This window comes from Echeneis naucrates, chromosome 24, assembly GCF_900963305.1.
Source record: "Echeneis naucrates chromosome 24, fEcheNa1.1, whole genome shotgun sequence".
NCBI classification, from domain to species: Eukaryota; Metazoa; Chordata; class Actinopteri; order Carangiformes; family Echeneidae; genus Echeneis; species Echeneis naucrates.
In genome coordinates this window covers 12,752,426-12,772,856 of record NC_042534.1, presented here as the reverse complement: position 1 = coordinate 12,772,856, position 20,431 = coordinate 12,752,426, and the positions used below count along the sequence as shown (strand labels likewise).

General features: G+C 39.3%; 2 protein-coding genes across 4 annotated transcripts; one reads left to right on the top strand and one right to left on the bottom strand.

Annotated features, from left to right (window-relative positions):
* The first annotated feature begins 890 nt into the window (after window positions 1–890).
* On the top strand, window positions 891–5,266 carry opn8b (opsin 8, group member b). Its single transcript, XM_029497112.1, has 4 exons — window positions 891–960; window positions 2,174–2,467; window positions 3,293–3,621; window positions 4,934–5,266. Exons 1-4 carry the CDS (start codon window positions 891–893, stop codon window positions 5,264–5,266), a joined length of 1,026 nt encoding a protein of 341 aa, XP_029352972.1.
* A 1,756-nt stretch (window positions 5,267–7,022) lies between these two features.
* mmut (methylmalonyl CoA mutase) lies at window positions 7,023–20,069 on the bottom strand. Of its 3 annotated transcripts, none has more exons than XM_029497019.1 (13): window positions 20,019–20,069; window positions 18,918–19,335; window positions 17,995–18,362; window positions 17,716–17,873; window positions 17,103–17,274; window positions 16,747–16,995; window positions 16,394–16,505; window positions 14,988–15,103; window positions 13,950–14,065; window positions 12,673–12,804; window positions 12,427–12,574; window positions 10,668–10,835; window positions 7,023–8,844 (listed from the first exon to the last, which is right to left on the bottom strand). In XM_029497019.1, the coding sequence occupies exons 2-13, from the start codon at window positions 19,297–19,299 to the stop codon at window positions 8,716–8,718; spliced, it is 2,250 nt and encodes a 749-aa protein (XP_029352879.1). In that variant the 5' UTR covers window positions 19,300–19,335; window positions 20,019–20,069; the 3' UTR covers window positions 7,023–8,715. The 3 variants fall into 3 exon arrangements, with proteins under 3 accessions (XP_029352879.1, XP_029352878.1, XP_029352880.1); XM_029497018.1 differs by having other exon boundaries at window positions 20,000–20,068; XM_029497020.1 differs by lacking the exon at window positions 20,019–20,069 and adding an exon at window positions 19,728–19,966.
* Window positions 20,070–20,431: the final 362 nt, after the last annotated feature.

Genomic DNA, 20,431 nt, shown 5'->3' with positions numbered 1-20,431 from the left:
TAAGAGCCATAAAATGGTATCGGTGTATATAATATAATAATATATATAATAATTTAATCATTATTTCTGTTACAAATACAACAGACCACGGAATCGGCTAAAACCCCTGCTGGGAGCGGACAGGAGGGACGTTCCTGCTGCCATATTTCAGCAGCATTAATATCCAAATTGGACTGTAAAAACAGACAGATTGTGTCACAATTGTTGTTGCCCTAAATAATCCTCACAGCACAGAAGCCAAACTAGTTGTGCATCGTAAATAAAAAGACCGTCAAAAAAGAGGGAAATTTATAAAGAGTTTGGTCTAGACCTGCTCTATATGTAAAGTGCCTTGATGTAACTTTGTTATGATTTGGCGCTATACAAATAAATCTGATTTGATTTGATTTGATTTGAAAGTGTGGTAAACAACCTAAAGTGAAGGGGGGAGATGACTGCACTGAGGATCTGAATATAAAGACCAAAAAGTAGAGATTATAAACGCCAGTGGTGATTGCGGTCTTTATCGCACACTATACAGTACACACAACATGAGATAAGATCTTGCAGGGACAGGAAGAACCACGACATGGCGGCAGTTTCTTCAGCTCAGAGTGAGCTGATCTCACCAGAGGTGCTGCTGGAGCGGTGGAGCTTCATCTCCAGCTGAGGGGTTTTTCTCTCCTTCAGCTCTCTGCCATGCAGAGTGGACCCCGGAGGTTGGCCCAGCCCTTCAACATCATCACCCCGACCACCGAGCCTCAGCAGGTTCCGGTCCATGGAGATCAGGACCTGAGGACCGCATGCGTCTGGTGCCACCACTCCAGAGCAGATGGAGCTGACAGCCGGGCGCATCGCGCACTGACTCTCCTCTGGCTCGCTTTTTCTCTGTTCCTCCACCGAGTGAAGCGATGGACATCTACGCCTCCACCTTATCCCCGGCGGTGGACATCGGAGCAGGCTGTTACCTGCTGCTCATCGGTGAGTCGCGATTAATAAAGCAACACATTCTGCTTTCAGCTCGTCTCCACTCACCTGCACGGAGTTAGCTAGTTTTCTGATAATCATTTCTTCAGAAAAACGTTTTGTGAGCGAACATTAGGCAACTCAGATCCTCGTGATGCAGAGGATTTCTCCAACTTTTCAGGGGTTGCTCCCTAAACTCATCGCCTGTCAGAGGAGGCTCTGCCAAACACATTTTATGATCAGTGCGTTAGATTTGTGACATTGTGGTGCTTAAAGCATGACCCCTTGATTTAATCAATTTTGATTACATTTCTGACAGCAGTGTCAGCAACAGTGCAGCTACAGAAGCACAGTTCAGTCCAGGTCGCTCACTGGGAGCACTGAGGGAATGCTTCTAACTTTAATTCTCTACTCCATGTTTGTATTACATTTCCCAGCTGTTCACCACAGGTGATCCAGATCATCAGCCTGGGTCATTTTACACAGGAGATCTGTCTCTAACATTGTCATCTTCAGCATAGTGGGACGTAAAGGCAGGATGATGGTGAGAACTCGGTTCAAGTTAGGGCATCCAGTCTTATTATAATGACAATCCATACCAGATAATAACAGAAATAAATGTTGATTACCAACAATTTAACTTTGAGTGTGCTTTCCCCTTTTTCCAACAAACTTTTTTTTTTAACCTGCTAAAGAAGGCTTGTGGTTAAGGTTGTAGCACATCAAGAGAGTTTAACGGGCTCAGTTATCTTTTTTAAGGAAATAATATAAATGAAAGTACAGAAGAATTTTATATTTTGTTGTTGGGTTGTTGTTGTTGTGCTTCTCTCAGGCAACCAGCCACATGTTTGTTTTATTCTTTTGCTGTGTAATCCTGAAAGTTGACGTTTTGCACCTCAGGTTTATGTTTGGGTTTGGTTATTCACTCTGTGTTGGCCCAGTGGGAGCATCATGCTGCTTTATTTTGAATACACAAAGTTAAGGTTTATTAAAAACAAAGAGGAGGTTGCAGGGGTGGAAGGGGGACACTCCTCAGTTTATATCCAAAACAAATTGCAGGGTGTCCCCCTCCTGTCCCTGATATGCCAGCAGTGTTTGCCAGAAAGCAGAAATGATGATGTCGCACTATCGCTCTATTTACGCCCACAACAGTGTGACTCACAATTATATAATTATTTGATCCTAAAACGTCTTTGTATCCCTCTTCTCTTCCTCTTGGCTGCATCAGCTGTTCTCTCCATTGTGGGAAACCTCCTGGTTGTCATCATGGCTTTCAAGAATTCATCCAAGATGAAACCACCTGAGCTGCTGAGTGTGAATCTGGCAGTGACAGACCTGGGAGCAGCTGTCACCATGTATCCCCTGGCTGTGGCTTCGGCTTGGAGACACCATTGGATTGGGGGCGATGCTACCTGTCTTTATTATGGCCTGGCAGGATTCTTCTTTGGCGTTGCCAGCATCATGAATCTGACTATTTTGGCTATAGTGCGCTTTGTGGTTTCTCTCAATCTGCGGTCTCCCAGTGAGTAACATTCTCCTCTAAAGACTTAAGTGTTGCCTGGCATATCATCATTAAAATGCTAATTTTCCTTTCTAATTTCTCCTTCTAACCATCATATGACCTCTATATAGAGAAATAACAAAACAATTTTATGCAAATCAGCAAAAAAAGCATTTCTTTTTATTATTAAACACGGTTTCCTGCCAGAGACCCTGACTGGCTTGTTTTGTGGCTGGATGTTTCTGTCCTGTACGGTTTTGTTCAAGGCCATAGTTAACAGCTAGGTGAGTGCTTCATCCTGAGCAGCCGGAAACATTTGGACAATAAATCACAACGAGCAGAGGAGCTGATGAAGAAACAATTCTCACGCATCTGATCACTGCTACAGCTGCATGCCCGAGTTTATGATTATTTATTTAAAAGCTGAAAATGACATTTACCATCCCAAAATACTCACTGGCAGCAAAAAACCTGGGACAGAAAATCAACTCTGTAACTTCAACTGGCTTCTTTTCCTGGAGCCGACAAGAATTTTTGTCAGCCCTTGTGATTCTCTTGCTGCGTGTATGCACATTACTTAATGTTCTTCACAGCTCTCAGCCTGAGCAGCTTCATTATTCCACAACCACAAAAACTGTTTGTTGATATTCTTGGTGGAGTCTGTGCAGTACAGTGGAACAATCAGCTGCAGAGTTCTAGCTATATTGTTTGTGTATTCTTGATTCAATTTTTGCGGTTATACTTTTTGAATTATTTCACATGTAATTTGGGGGAAATTTTAACACCCCACTGTGTGTGATCTACGAAAGAACAAAAGAAAACAGCAAAGTCCTTTTCTCTCTGCAGGGGAGAAAATCGGCTGGAAAAAGGTGAAGATGCTGTGCATCTGGATCTGGGTGTATGCTCTGATCTGGGCCCTGTTCCCTGTGCTGGGCTGGGGCCGCTACGGCCCCGAGCCCTTCGGCCTGTCCTGCTCACTCGCCTGGGGAGAGATGAAACAAGAGGGCTTTTCTTTTGTCATCGCCATGTTCTCTTTCAACCTGGTCATGCCTTCTGTCATCATCATCTGCTGTTACTTTGGCATCTCCATGAAGCTCTATTTTACCTACAAAATGTCAACAAGCAACAACTACAGAGTCACCAGTATGGTCAAGCTGCATCGGAGGCTATTAATAGTAAGTGATTGATTCTGAAAGTGATTCTACTGTAATATTATTATTATTACAGTTTGGGACCTCTGCTCCTGGCTGTCTACAGACATTAGGACTGTGCAAACCATGAAAAGTGAGGTTATTTGTTAAAAGCAACACATCAGTAAGGGTTAGGGTTTTAAATGCACTGGTTGAACACAATTCAGTTGTAGACATTGGTCGCACACAACTTGAGTAGCAGAAAGTGATAGTAGTGTATTAGAGCAACAGAAATGATTCATTTTTAAAGAACATCAACACATTGTGTAGATACAAAATGATATGATGAAATGAAGATCTCGTAATTTTTACACAATTTGATCATTTCATTCAAAGACTTCCATGTGCCCAATTATTTTCATTTATTTATTGTTCACTAACAAACATTATCATATAACTAACTAATTGTAAAATATTTAAATCTATGTAAAATTTGTTACAATTATGGAGAGAAGAATTCTCCTCGCTGAAGCATTTTAGCTTTCCATCCAATTCCATCAGTACCTTTGATGGGTACAAAACAGCATCGCGGTTGCAAGTGACACGTTCTCCAGGTCATGCAGCACCCCAGACCCTCAGGCATTGACCCTTGATGGTGTTCAGGGTCGGTCTCTGCTCGTTTGGATTTATACTGACACTCTTATTTCAGTGAATTATTGAATCCATTTAAGTTAGCTATTGCATTATTTAACCATCTAATCAGTTACCTCACAAAACTTTGACGCAGTCTCAAACACGTTCCTTAGCATCCTGGTTGATGACACAGTATGAGGATATATTGTTTTTTGTTTGCTTTTAAGATCACACAAGCTTCCATCTACAGCCTTTGGTAACTGCAAGGTCTCCCCAGTTAAATAGAGAAACGTCTGAGAAAAGACATTCTTTGCTGTGAGGAGTAACAGAGCGTTTAATTTATTAAAACACTATGCCAATGTCGATGTCAACTTTATTTATGTAGCACATTTTAAAACAGCCAAGGGCCTACAGTAAAAAATACCGCTGATACCACTTCTGATTAAATTAAATTGGATTCCAGTGTCATTATACAAAACCGTGAAACAAAAATGTGAAGAAAAACAAATTTCAAAGATGAAAACAATAGAACAAAAGAGACTGTGTGGGTTTATGTGCACCATTCTTCCAGAAGACAATTGCAAATCACAGGGGAGAGCGCGATTGAAGTAGTTTGGATACAAATGTGCGTTGAAGTGAGCTGTAATGCCGGAAAGGTCAGAATGCCATACAGATGAAAAAAATCACTTACCTGACATGTTTTCATTGAAATGTTTTGTTGCAGATCGCCATCATGATCAGCGTCGGCTTCATTGGCTGCTGGGCGCCCTACGGCATGGTCAGCCTCTGGTCTATTTTCCGTGACAGCAGCACCATCCCTCCTGAAGTCAGCCTGCTGCCGTGCATGTTTGCAAAGAGCTCCACTGTCTACAACCCCATGATATACTACTTCTTCAGCCGGAGATTCAAAAGGGAGGTAAAACACATGCGCAGGACGTGTCTCACCTTTAATTCCCGCCGTGTTTCAGACGGCACCAATGACAATGGCATCTACATGGTAACTGCTGGCATCAACCCCAAAATAACCGCAAGGTCTTCTTTGCATGGGAACCAATGACAGTGAGCAGAAAACAGCTCTTCTTTACTGAACAACTGCGACTTCAATCGCTGGGTCATTCTGGTGTCTTTTGATGGAGGCCAACATAAATGAGTTGTGTGTTGTCACAATGTGTTAAATGCTGTGAAAGTTCAGTCAGTTAAACTAGTTTCAGCTACTGAAAAAAAAAAAAAAAAAAAAAAAAGAGGCTCCAATGAGCAGTCTTTAGTTTCATTATATCTCATGTACTGTACAAGTTTATGGAGACAAGGTGTGAAAGTGGAAGTTGAATCTGCAGAAAATTATCGTGCACACAACAAAAAAATATCTTCAGCACAAAAAATGTCAAAATCTTCAAATTCTTCTTGTTTAATCTGTGGTAGGGAGTTGTGTATTTATAGTATTTTATGACAGAAATATTTCATATTTTATCTAATGATTTCAGTTAATGAACAAAGTATTCAGCTACTGTAGGTGTTCAATATTTTAATGACCTGACAGCTGAGTATAACGAGTTTCAGAAATTTACCTCCCAAACTGTTTACAAAAATAACAAATATTGTCATTGTGGTCGAATGAGTTCTTTTAAGGAGACAATATCACATATAGCATGAATTAATCGTGAATGTTGGCTGTACCAGAAGAGCTGCAGTACATACATGCATTCATACAGATATTTAATAAAAAGCTTTTAATATTTAGACAACGTAATCATAAGTTTGCACTTTTGGACGTTTCTTTTGAAAGCTACTTATTTAATTTTGAGAAATAATTGAGGGCGTGCCCTCATTTTCAATGATGTTGAGATGAAGGTTTCTGACATACAGTCAACTTTTATCAGTTATAAACAAGGACTGTAAAGAGGGAAGAGGGAAGAGGAGGATGAGGTTGTTTTTTTTTTTTTTTTTTTTAAGAAAGCAACTCTGGAAAGAGGTATGCTCGCACTCATTTATTTATTTCTGGGTCCTTGTTCTGTTCCAAGATCATCCAGGGGCTAAAATACGTTGGGCAGAGGTCACTTCAGTCCTTAATGTTTTCTGTTTGAAGGGCCAAAAGTCAGCTACGGCTGACCCGCTCTGCACTCTGGGCTGTGTCTCTGTGCCAGTGTGGTTTCACCATGATTTTATGGTTTCGGGACTGAAGTATTTAGACTAAAAACGTAATCTCCTCCTGGCCACTGGAGTTGATTGTAAAGGAGTGCAAAGTTTGACATTTTGGAGAATAAATGTCTTCTTAGACAAAATTCAGATCCCACTTTCTATGAAGCAGCAGGTCTGATGCTTGAATGGGGACTGCAAACAGACTGTTGGCTAGCTTAGTATTATGGACAAATTTACCAACCAAGAGATCATTTAATTTTTGAGTTTTAAGGGTTCAGGTCGTCAGATTTGGTTATCTCATGAAGAAACTGTTTGACCTGTTCTTAGTCTGTGACCATGGCAACTTCTGGTGAAATATTTGCTTTGTTCACTTGCTTGTCCTGGAGCTTTTGACCATATCACAGTCCACTCAGCCACCATGGACCAGTGTGGACAAAAGGTCACTGTCACAGAACGTTTAAGCATCCTCAGCGCCATGGAAAAAGGAAACACACTCTGCTAATGAGGACCATGCAATGTAAGAGTAGGATGATTGTACAGCTGTTTTCCACCCCTTGTGGATTTGCAAATTAAAAGAGATGAAAAAACATCATTTTAAATATTGTATTAAACACTGAACTTCGAAAGTCAAAGTCAAGAGATGTTCTGATTATCAGATTATTGAGAGTTTCAATTTTACAGGGAATATCACAGGCTGTCTGTCACCAGGACAACAGCACATTATTGGATATAATGAAGCTTATAAAACAATTTGCCTATGATAATAAGTCTATGTCAACATACACACTTCTGCTGAAGAGATCTTTTCTTGGTCTATCTTATGGTGATGTTTCCTTTGAGATGACTATTTACTTGTAGTTAAATGACAGTGCTTAATTGTTTCTAAACATTTGTAAAGAGGTATGAACCTGGAGAACATTTGCGTGCACATTTCATTGTGTTCAGTGTTTGAGAATAAACAGACTGAATAAAGTACAGTGATGGACAGTGGATACACTGTGATTAACTAATATTGCATATGAAAGAAACGTACCATGTTCATTTTTGTATGTCCTTCAATATTTATGAATTCTGATTTTCTCCATCTGCAGTTTATTCCATTTACTAAAACAGACAATGTAAGTATGTCTTCTGTTCAAAGGTTAAATAAGTCATGTTCATGTGAACGAACAACATTCAGCATGACATACATGGTATTTTAGAAACAGCTCAGCTATTTTAAACTCGTGCTGTAGCTATTATGTTGTAATATGTGTATTATATTGAAGAAGGACCAGACCATTTCCACAGCAGTCTCCTAAGGCCTCGCAAATTCAAATTCAGCGACAGCAAGCACCTTTACATAAAAATTCAACTGTAAAACTTAGAACTTTAACAGAAAGACAAGTTGAGTCACCATCTAACTGTATACATGAACACCTTGTATTTCTTTACATCAGTTAATGTTTCTTTAAGCAGCTGAAAATATATCAGCACCACTAGCAGATCTGTGAACAAAGCCAGTTCTGTTAAAAGTTAGATGCTAGTCTGGTATCAAGCTCGCAGTGATGTTACACAAGCCTCTGATGAGAGTTTCCTAAGTTCACATTCTTTATTTAAACTGATTCAGCATTACACATAAAAAATACAATTTTCATATTCTTCAAAAACTGTGATCACTGAATTTGGTCAAATGTAACAGTAAAGGCCACTCTCAACATGATAATGAATGGAACGGTTCCACAGAGATCCTCTCTGTCTATCCAGCTGCACTACACTCACACTGATTCCAAATTCCAAATCAGTAGATACTTTACACTAAAATCATGGCATTTCACACTAAATCACCTATGATTTTACTTGATGGCAAAGAAAAAAAGTAAACGTTACTCATATCAAGCCAAAGTTATGTCCACATTATCCATATTAGTATGCCTGTGAAATGCACGTTGCAGTAAGGGTCTTTATGAAGTCTTACTCAGGTCATAAATATCAAATCCAATTTGACACTTTAGTTCTCATCAAGACGTTGGGTTCCCTTATATACTGTGGAATTATCTGAATATCCTGGAATGGATTTCAACGCATTCTTTCAAAAGGGGGGTTAAAAAAAAAAAAAAAAAAAAACAGTTGGTGATTTAAATTTTGTTCTTTGTGAAGTTAGAGCAGTTAGTTCCTATGACTGATTCAATCAAGCCTGATATACAGAGAATACAGTCGTATGTTTCAGCAGACTGGTACTGTTTTTGACTGCTGTGTACTCAAAGTGGGGACTTTATATCTTCCTGCTACTGCTCAGCTACCATATTAAAGTGTTTTTTCTTGGCATGAGTAGACTAGTTGTTGTTGTAGTGTGTGGTTTTTGTGGTTGTATATTGTATATATGTAAAATCACATGGCTTGTCGGATGTTTTCAAGACTCTTCTCAATGTTGTCAATAACTTCCACTGCAGCTTGTGGGATCCTGGTCCCTGGACCAAAGATGGCACAGACACCGCTCTCGTGCAGGAACTTATAGTCCTACAGAGAGACAGAGGTGGGGCAAAAATCAGTAAGTTAACTATAATTTTTTTTCCTTAGTATAAAAAATCTTTTAAAACGTGTGGCCTTCATCAACACAGCCACAAAACACATGTCGAAAGAATTACAGTTGTCAGTTTGCAGTCCGCCTTGACTGCCACATGATTATGTGCAGATAGATCAATTTGAATATGCCCCAGGTTCCATCAGACATATACTCAATTTTCTGTCCACAGAAGGGTTTCACTTCTGCATTGATCCATTGTTCCAGAAAGCACATGTTTCCCAGCTGTCCCAACCGTCAGCTGCTCTCACAATATCTGAACCTAATCAATATCAACTATAATATACCCCTTTGTCCCAAAGGAGAAATTTAAAGGCACAAGGAGCAGCTGTCAGTGACTAGGTAAATGATAAACAATAAATTATATTTACTTCTATATTTAGAGAATATCTAGCCTAGTGTGTGATAATGAGGATGCAAGGTTTAGTCTGATGTGTGTGTGTGTGTGTGTGTGTGTGTGTGTGTGTGTGTGTGTGTGTGTGTGTGTGTGTGTGTGTGTCTGTCTACACAAAAGGGTGACTTGTTTATCTCATGGGCCATAAGAAATTATTTCAACTAATGTCAGATGATTTGATTTGACTCAAGTCTTTCTTCAGAGAGAAATTAATTTTGGTTGGAATATTTTATTACCATGAATAATTAGATTCAAATGAGCGGGTCCAAATTTCTTTTTCCAATTTAATGAGGCCAGCATTAGCGCTAAAAGGCTCTGTTGTTTCTAGTTCTGTATTCGAGTCCATGACGGGATCAATAAATCTCTTCAAAAAGTGTTAAAAAGGTCTGACAAATACCTGTGTAATTTGTCATACTCCAAATGGCAGGAACTAATTATTAAAGTGTAAGCCTACAATGTTGACATGCAGGATGTATTTCTAAGAGCAGCCTTGAGCCTTCGCTTATTAACAATATTTGTGTAAAGGGGGCCGTGCCTTGCACATACACAGATATCAATGAATTTGTAACTTTTTTTTTCCCCCAGGTTGTCACACATCGATGTTGTTTTGAGCAATTGGGATATGATGATCAAAAAACCTTCCAGCTATAAATATATTTTTTAGAAGCCAAGTGTTTTATTTTTCCTTTTTTAATTTTGAGTAAATCAGTATGAATTCCTTCTCTAAAACAATATATTAAATATTCCTTTAATAAGAGAGGCCGCAAAATTCTTTCTTTCAAAAAGGACTTTCAAGGGTTAGTAGATAAAGCTGAGAGTATGAGCAGCAAAGGAAGAAGTGAATCTATAACCCCCCGTTTATGCTGCTAATTATGCTACGAATGCTTGAACTCTAATTGATGCGTTCTACAGAGAATCTTAAAGGTCAGCAGGTAACAGGAGGAAGTGAGACTGCATTTCATGAAGTCAGTTATATCCTGTGGTGTGGTAATGATGGATGAATCATGATTGCCCTCATCATGAGAGTTTTCTGTCTATATAAGAGCAAGATGACTTGTTTGATCTGTGTGCTTATATTTCTGGTTGAACAGCGCACAACATGTTTTCATGGCTCCACAGAGGCCAGTGGTAATGCTGGACACGATGTGCAGGCCTGTGTGTCAGGCTTTTAGGGAATTAATTTATGTCTTATGTCTGTTGACCGAAGAATTATTCAGCACCTACTCTCACTGACAGTATACACACAGTCTCTAGAAAAAAATAGCAAAGCTTGGTCTGTTAATGTACGCTGTGAAAATTACTTTGGAAAGAAAAAAGAATTCAGCCAGGTTTAGAGATTTGATGATTATGAAAGTCAGAGGTTACCTGAGGCGGGATCACACCTCCACAGATGACAAGGATATCTGGCCTTTTGAGCTTGTTTAGTTCCTTGATGAGCTCTGGGACCAGTGTCTTATGTCCTGCAGCAAGAGTGCTGACTCCGACACAGTGAACATCAGCATCAACAGCCTGCTGGGCAACCTCAGCGGGAGTCTGCTCGCAAACATACATATCAGAAACACCATTGAGCAGTTCTACCATCAAGTCATAACTACTTAGATCTAAATTTTAACCATCATTATTAGCCTGATATCTACTAATCAGTTTAAAAAAGGGTTCTGTCATCTCTTCTACTTAATCCATAGTGTATACATACATGTAGTCACAGAAGCCGGTAAGCTTACAAACTATGTGCAGGCTTCAGTAAATTCACATGAAGGTCAAAGGTCGCAATTACTTCCTCCTGGTACAGACACCTTCATTTATCATGTTTTCAAGGAGCTTATTTTATGAGGCTGTATCAAAAAAGTCAGCTGATGCTTCATTATGCAATGAATTTTTTGATTACGTACTGCCTGAGGCTTTACTTCACACTGAGCAATTATTCCATTGAAGTGTGAATCTGTGGCTGTGGAGTACACACTTTCAATACATAAAGGTCAACTGTCTTTACCTGATTTCCATATACTGCAGGAAATACAAATACGTCATTGAAATTTAACACAATACATTTATGTGCCGATGTGATACACAGAATCGCACACTCATCTTGGTGATGATATTGTTTGGTTATATCTGAATTTCAGAGGGTAATCAATCACTGCTCTTCAGCATGTCCTCACCTCCTCAAAAAGACGTCATTAGAACTGGTTCATTTTTTGTGTTTAATTACTCTATTTCACAAAGAAAGGAGGCAATCAAACTGTTTATTGGATCTGTCCTGCACTGCATATTTTGACTTGTCACAGCAGGAAAACCCCAGCTGTCAGTCATTAGGAGGCGCATGTGCCTCACCAGACTAAACAGGGTTTTATCTATGCAGTGCCGCCTGGTAGAAAAGTATATTGACAGAATGTTTTGGAATTCCCAAATAAACGTCACCCAGAACTCCTTTTATGCAATACAGAGGGAGACATAAAAGGGAAATATCGGAATATTTTAATTGGAGAAGACCTCCACATAGACGGAAACACAAAAATATAGTTTATTTTTCTTACAGCTGTCTGTTTTTCCATGTGTGGGCTAAAGTATTTAGTATTTTCGAGTGCATGTGGCCTCAATAAAGAACCATTCACAAGTTCCAAAGCCACTTTTGGAGAAATTTGCCAGATCTTAGTTCAGATATTTTTAAACAACAGAAGACAGAACACTGTAAAAGAGACAAGTGCCAAACCTCTGTCTAAGTCTTACTTGATTAACAGCATCCTTTAATTTTTATAAATCTTTAGGGACCAATTTCTTTTCTGAGTGATGCACTTACAGGTCAACAAAGAAAAGCCTAGCTTCATAAAACCAGTGGCCAGCTGGAACTGAAATAAGACATAAAAATGCTCTAGCTGCATCTTGTGTGGTTCTTTTCACCTAAATTTAGTTTGGATGCAAACACCTGGATAATCTGGCTTCGATGGGAAGATCACCTGTGGTGTGAGTGGACAGGAGCAGCCTGCTGCCCGAGCCTCCAGTTTGCTGTCATCAGCTGGCGGACTGTCTTAGCTGCCCGAGACAGTACCAAACATCTGGTACTGCACTGTTACTTTCATAATAACAACAGATGATTAGCCTCATTCTCCTGAGTGAAACGGACCTGAAACAGTGGTCCGATGTCCACATCAAAGCCCAGGTCGGCAAACCCAGTGGCAATGACTTTGGCTCCTCTGTCATGGCCATCCTGTCCCATCTTTGCCACCAGCAGTCGAGGGTTCCTACCTTCATTACACTTAAACTCAGCAACTCTGATATTTGAAACAAGGAAAAAAAAAAAAAAAAAAAGAATGAAGCATCTTAAACATCATATCATGACGATCCAGGTGTTGTTTAATTCTTCTTCTACCTGTTGTGAACGAGCTGAATCTCTTGATGCTCTCCAAACTCGCTGCGGTAAGCCCCGCTCACCATCCTGGTGCTGGCCTTGTGTTCACCAAACACACTCTTCATGGCATCAGTGATTTCACCTACAGAACATCTATGGGAAAGGATAGACAGAGTCTCTCAATAAAATTTACCTGCATAACATAATGGAGTGCAATCGTTTATCGTTTTATTTTATTATTTTATTTTGTCTTGTCCCAACACAATGTGAGACGATGACAAAATAAAGTAAATTCTTCTGTCTGACAATATCCTACAGAATACCTGTCACATGGTGAAAAAACACATTGATCAAGCAAGTAACTTTGTTGACTTTTTCTTTGCTAATAACCACTTGAAACTAAAATTGCTCAATCATTTATGGTGGTACTCAAATAGGAGTGCTATGGATTTATGGATTTATGAATTGGTCTAGTAGTAATAAAATAGTTTGGAATGTTTAAGAACTGAGACATTAGGTAGCCCGGTCATGCTGTGCCAGTCCGGCCCACCAAGCGGATTGCAATCAGCATATGGCTTTTTTTTTTTTAAATCAAAAGAACTTTGGCAGTATCAAGACTCCCCACATGACAGCCCCAGGTATTGAGATATATTAATCACAAATGTGCACCTAGAGGTTTCCCCAATAACAACCTAGCTTTCACATTTGCCTCCATCAACCAGGAAACTTGTTGGAAACATGGTCACAATCTCCCCTTCCTGAGTCAAAGCACTGAATAATTAGAGGTGTTTTGCAGAAGAGCAGGTGGCTTTGGAACATTTGGATAAAAAATTATCATGGATCATGGTCATGATTTAATGTTATCTTTTGCTATTAAATTTGAGTTGAAGTTTAAAGCCTTTTCAGTTTTAGCCAAAACCTTCACAGAGACATTGACCTTTGACAAAATGTAATCACTTCCTCCTTCAGTCCAAGTAAATGGTTGCATCAAATTTGAATAAAATCCCTGCATGCATCACTTATGATGCATTTATAAGAAGCTGAGAGATACACTGCTTCTGGCTGTATCTGGTACAAAGCCATAAAACTACCACAAGGATGATGACCAAGATCATGTTATATTATGAAATTATGGAAACAAACAAACAAAAAAAAAAAAAAAAAAAGTTCCTACCAGGGATTTGCCTACTGCATGTAACCTTGCCACAAACCTTATCTGCTTTGGGGGGCATTCAGCTAGTGGTGCCAAATATACTATGGAGGGCAGCAGGAAAGATTATGACTGCCGGAGGTTTTACCTGGCTCGAGCTGCAGCCACAGCCAACTCTAAAAGGTTGCCCTCCCTGTCTTGGGCACACTTCTCAATCGCTTTCAGGCACTTCTTTGCTGCTTCTGGGTCACGACTTTCCCGCACCTAAATCAGAGGAGGCAACAAGACATAAAATCTATCAATCTATCCTTCTGGCAATATTTCTTCTACTGATTGAACTCTTAGTAATGAGCCAATAAATGTGCCAACTTTGTTCAATGTGTGTTTGAATCTTGACATTTGAATGAATGTTAAGATTCAAACTGCCTGTTGTATGTACCTGTGTTTGTCTGCCTCATAGAAAATTTTCTTTACTTAATCAATGATCATTTTTGGAATTTTCAAAACTTTTGATCAAAATTTCCATCATATTTACAGTAAAGTTAGATTACATTGAAGAAACTTCACCTTCACTTTGAGTTGACAGACAATGGTCTAATCTATGATTCCAAAACTGCTGCACCAGTACAGCACTGGCCACTGGACCCAAAGAGACTTTAAGTTATATATGAATGATATTATGAACATTAATGATCAAATTAACACTGTACAGTCTGGGAATCTCTTTCTCTACTCTGTCCTTGTGTTGCAAAAGCAATAACTGGTGATTTGCATTTGTACAAGTCCAAAGCTCCTTTTCTTGCATCAAGCATATCCTCCTTGCAATGGACACAGTAGGTGACTTTACATGTGATCAGTCTTCTGAATAGTTCTCACACAACATAATATTTTAGTGCCATCACGCAGTAAGTATCCATAACAGCTCTGTACCATGTGGAAAAAACCGAATTAAAACTTTGTTGCATCTGGCAAGGTCGCCAGTAACCTTTGAGTATTCATGTGCAGTGAGTTAAAGGGAAGAATCATATTGGTAGACTATCAGAGTTTCATCTTATTGTATGTTTTTTTCCTGCTTTTATCGTAGAAATTCTTTGAACATTTCTTTGAATAAAATGTGGAAGAAAATAAAGCACTTACCACATTCCTTGGGCTTATCTAAAAGTCAGCTTTCAAAAGGAACACCAACCTTTTTCAGTTTTTCAATCTGTTTCTGACGCACAATAGTGTTATCTATGGCCAGCACCTCTACGCTCTCCTCTGTTTCCAGACGGTACTTGTTCACACCAACAATCACTTCTGATCCTAAAAAGAAAGACGTAAATGCAGGTCGATGAATCAGCCAGGAAAAAATGCAATACTGCGGTTAATGTCGTAACAGAAGCACACATTTGTTAGCAATCTTTCAGAGAAGGGAGAAATTCTTATTTCACAAAAGACAACGGTCTGAAGGAATATAACTGGTAACACTACACATAAATCAAACAGTACACTGAAAGAAAACGCACAGCTTAATTGAGTGTTTGGTGCCGCAGCAGAACACATCTAAGAGACCTGCACTATCACAAACAAATATCTCATAAGGGAGTAACCATCAGATGCCCGAGAATACAACACTGACCTTCCCTTAGTCTATTCTTTTTCTTCAACTGTATTTCTTTATATAGAGAATCATAACCCCTTTAGCCCCTTTCAAGCCTGGATTTCTTTTGTTCAGGTGAAGACTCAAGACTTCACCGCTGTCTCTGAAAATGAGATCATCATATGCACCGCTCATTTTATAGAGGGAGATTATACTCCCAGAGATTTACCGGAGTTGAACACAGGATTTCATAGCCGGTGCCATATAAGAGTGTCAACTGCTTCAGTTCCATTTACAAATATAGCTGATCCATCAGCACCAGTGACAACAATTTCTTTTCCTCACCTCATTATTTACCATATATGACAAAGTATGTATTATATATAGTTTGCCTCATTGTCTTCAGTGGAGAGCTGTAAAAATTGTGGATTTATGGTATACAATGTCAGATACGACTCAGGAATAGTTTCTGTTCAGGCTAAGTAATGAAACACCATGGCCTGAAATGTGATAGTATACTTCACAATGTGCTGATATGAGCCCAGGATTAGCTGCCATCAGCTATCTCCTGCCCAGTTTTCCTCTGATTCTCTTCACACCACAGCTCAATTTCTCTCCTGTGATTGTCATTTTTTTTTTTAACTCTGACTGTCCCTTGTGTCTTCAGTGCCTCAGATTGTCTGGCTAAAGTCTGTCGAATTCAAAAGGTATGAACATCTTCAACCTCTTCAGTGTCAAAACTGCCAATGACATCTGTATTTGTTAATGAATTGACTTCCTCTTCATACATCACTTCCTGTTTGTTGTTTTTAGATGTGGAAGTAAAATTCTTTCACAAATTGACTCAAAAAGTCACTGTATATATATATATATATATTTTTTTTTTTTTTTTTTTTAAAGAATGAAATTTCTTTTCCTAAATTTTTATCCACTGGGGTCTCCAACCTGCAAGTTACACCTTAAAGCCATTAATATTAATTAATAATAATTAGTAATTTATATTTATACAGTACCTGAGTCAATGCGGGCCTGTCGACGTGCTGCACATTCCTCAATGCGAAGTTTTGGAATACCTTCTGCAACAGCTCTGGCCATACCACCCATGTCTTCAATTTCTTTAATAAACTAAACAAAAGAAAACACAAGTTTTTGAAAAATGTATGATTGGTTATGACTTACTATTGTAGTCTTTTTACATAATATATATATATATATATATATGGTTCAAAAAAAAAATCATGAACAAGGCTTTCCAAGAAATTAAATATCCCTTACTGTATGATATGAGTAAGATAGAGCTGAATTAAAACCTGATATTATCTTCAGAGGAGGCAGACACAGATGCCCTTTAGTAACCGTGACACACCTTCAGTGCTGTGTTATAGACATCATTCGTGAGAGATTCCATCATGTGCGAGCCACCCCAGGGATCTGCGACTTTGGGAATGCCTGACTCCTCCTGGATTATGATCTGAGTGTTTCTGGCAATGCGAGCACTCTTCACAGTGGGCAAACCTAGAGCTTCATCAAATGAGTTTGTGTGGAGTGACTGGGTTCCCCCGAACACAGCTGCCATGGCTTCAATTACAGTTCGGATCACGTTGTTGTATGGATCCTATGAGAGAGGCCATAATGGAGAGTTGTACCATTTGTTCTTTATAAAGTTTAAGTTAGATTTCTTTTTTGCATCTTGATATTATTCTTAGAATGGACTCTACTTACTTGTTCGGTGAGAGACCAGCCTGAAGTCTGGCAGTGTGTGCGCAGGAGGAGAGACTTTTCATTCTTGGGCTGGAAGTTCTCTTTAATGAGCGTCGCCCATAACCTCCTGGCTGCCCTCAGCTTGGCAATTTCCATGTAAAAATTCATCCCGATGCCCCAGAAGAATGACAATCTGAAAGCACACACATGTCAAAAAAAGAGAAGGACAGAAACAAATGTTACTGATATTTGCACATAATGGATATCAAGTACTTTCTGTCACAAAGTAACAATGTGGTAGCTCCATGCATGCTACTACCCTCTCTGCAGAAAAATTGAGCCATCATGTCAACTGATAGCATTTTAAATCAACTACTTATTATTACGAGTAAATATTATTATTATTATTATTATTATTATTATTATTATTATTATTATTATTAAATATTTCACAATTCCTCTCTTCTTAAAGAATTTGATTTATTATGAAGATTAAAACAATGTGTTTATTATGGAAATTGACCATAACAATTCCTTAAATTACTTGAGCCAGCCATAGCTGTAAGCAACAAGTGACAAGTAGAAAAAAGTTAAGCTATTGCCGGCACACTCAGAAATATCTTAAATATCTGACCTTGGGGCAAACTGATCAATGGTTAAGCCTGCTTTCAGACCAGTGCGGCAGTACTCGAGGCCATTAGCGATGGTGTAGGCCACTTCAAGGATGGCATCAGCTCCTGCCTCCTGAAGGTGGTAACCACTGATGGAAATCGAGTTGAACTTGGGCATGTGCTGTGAACATGGTTGAGACAGAAAATCAACAAAACAAAATGTGACATAACATTTAAAGCTTGATACAGTATATAAATTTCAGGTACTTTTTGATGAATGCAGATACATAACAGATACATACCTTGGAGGTGTAAGCAAATATGTCTGCAATGGCGTGCATAGAAGGCTCTGGGGGGAAAATATAGGTGTTGCGCACCATAAACTCCTTCAAAATGTCATTTTGAATCGTGCCTGTTAGTTTGGCTTTGGGAACATCCTGCTCTTCTCCAGTCACAATAAACATAGCCAACACTGGGATAACTGCTCCATTCATTGTCATTGAAACAGACATCTCCTCCAGTGGGATTCCATCAAAAAGCATCTTCATGTCCTCAACTGTGTCAATGGCAACTCCAGCCATGCCGACATCTCCATGGACTCTGGGATTGTCTGAGTCATACCCACGGTGTGTTGGGAGGTCAAAAGCCACAGAAAGACCTTGCTGTCCAGCTGAAATGACAGTGCAGGAAATATAGTCAATTAGAGCTAGAAAAACACATTGTTGGATAAGGTGGCTATGCAATATAACTGATGTTTTAAGAAAAAACATCAGTATCCATTCCTGGAAGTAATTGCTATGGAAAATTTCTGTGTCAAAGTCACAACCATGGGAATGGCATGAAATTGCTGACTCAAAATGAAGCAAGTCATAATAAAATATAACAGCTCACTTATCAATAAACACAACTTTTCTTCTTATTAGACTCAATAGATCCTTCACAAATTTATATTGTACCAACCAAAAGCTGAAGAGATTGTTTATTGTGAGCTACAGTGTAATTACATTACATTGATTTTCATAGGAAAATATGTTTTCCTGTTATTACTGAAGGAAGTCAACTTATGATCATTACTCACAAGCGTATCAACACTGGAGCTTTTATCAACACTTCTGAAAGTACTTCTAGCTTTGAGGAACAATGTGGTATTCATTTTTAACATCATAAATGGCTTTATGTTACACAACAAGGAAGAATCTAAATTGTTCCTTGAACAAAAACTCACCTTTGATATTGTCTTTATAGAACTTGTTGCTCTCCTCCACAGTACTAAAGCCAGCATACTGCCTAATAGTCCATGGTCTGTAAGTGTACATGGTGGGATAGGGCCCTCTTGTATAGGGAAACACTCCTGGCAATTCATCAGGATTGTCAGCAGAGTCTGCTTTAGTGTAGACTGGCTTGATGTCAAGTCCCTCAGGTGTGTGCCAGATCAGATCCTCAGCATTTTTCCCTTTGAGTTGTTTCTTAGCCAGACTGGCCCATTGTGGATGCAGCTTAACCTCGTCCTGCTGTTGCGTTGACGTGTGGATCAGGGAGCGGTGAGTGTGTGCTGATGAGACAGAAGCTCTGACTAGGTGCCTGGCAGCCCTCTGTGCGGTCAGCATGCTTACTGTCGGCTCAGTCAGACACACATGGAAAACCTGAAGAGGACATAGAGGAACATTGAGAGGTCGAGTTTGCGTGTTAGCAGGAGTGAGTTTGTAGTACTAGTGCATCTGGCTAAAGAAGACTTTCCACCCACTTCCAGCTTCAAATATGACAATTTCTGACTTTACACGAAGAGAATCATAGTTCAATTTGCCTCTCGTTCAGACGTTATCTCTCATGGTTGGCTGCCATTGAAGGAAAAGAGACAACGTAATGAAATGCTGCTAGGTTAGTCGGTTAGTGTGAACAGACTTCAGACTGGTTGTAGAGTTATTAATAATAAGCTATATTTCTAGTTTAGCGTTTCGCACGTTATAATTTACAGACAGCAAACATTAGCTGTTAGCTACTACTTAGCATTGTTCGGCTAGCAAACTAAACACACCTGTCATCTTCTCTGAACGTAAAGAACTTCCGGGAACAACGTTAAACCGCTGTGGGTGGCCATACTGATGCGTCCAGGTATTGGTAAAAGAGACAAAAACTTGCATATCATATAAAATATAGATAACTAAGGTTAGATGATGGTTCAATGCTAAGCGCTGGCCAGCTAACCACGGATGTGTAATTAGCATTAGCAGCTAAAACAAAACTATCGCGCGTTAACATGTGATATTTTGCGGCGATGTTTTTGTTTCCAACACAATTTTTACATACCTAACCCCAATTTTCTGACCTTGTCGTTTGTTGTTTTCTCTCAGGCTGACAGAAGGCGTTTGTCCCTCTGTCCAATGAAGTTTCAGAATATTAATAGTCGGCCAATCACACGCTCCAAACTTTGACCCTCGACCCCGGAAGTATATGTCAACGCAAAGATCGTTGAATACCGTAAAGATGTGTACAAGTCTACACATATCCCCGGACTGTGTTTTCTTTTTTAAACCATTTCTGCGATGTTAGTGGTGTAAACGCCAACTGTTGGCCATGAGTGAAAGAGATATTGTAGAAATTGCTGCTTGTATCATAATATTATCTAGTAGTTTGAATAATCAGACGCAGCCATAGTTACCTGCTGGCATGCACTTACATGTATAAAGACTCTCCACTAGGAGGAGATGTTTCTGCAGAAACTCCTGACACAATGCAACT

Excerpts from the sequence above, each read along its gene's own strand:
- opn8b (XM_029497112.1), top strand. The coding sequence starts at position 891 with ATGGACATCTACGCCTCCACCTTATCCCCGGCGGTGGACATCGGAGCA. Across the intron at positions 961-2,173 it reads CTGTTACCTGCTGCTCATCG|CTGTTCTCTCCATTGTGGGA; the intron begins GTGAGTCGCGAT and ends TGGCTGCATCAG. Across the intron at positions 3,622-4,933 it reads TGCATCGGAGGCTATTAATA|ATCGCCATCATGATCAGCGT; the intron begins GTAAGTGATTGA and ends GTTTTGTTGCAG.
- mmut (XM_029497019.1), bottom strand. The coding sequence starts at position 19,299 with ATGCTGACCGCACAGAGGGCTGCCAGGCACCTAGTCAGAGCTTCTGTC. Across the intron at positions 15,104-16,393 it reads ACAGGCCCGCATTGACTCAG|GATCAGAAGTGATTGTTGGT; the intron begins GTACTGTATAAA and ends CTTTCTTTTTAG. Across the intron at positions 12,805-13,949 it reads GTGGCTGCAGCTCGAGCCAG|ATGTTCTGTAGGTGAAATCA; the intron begins GTAAAACCTCCG and ends CCTTTCCCATAG.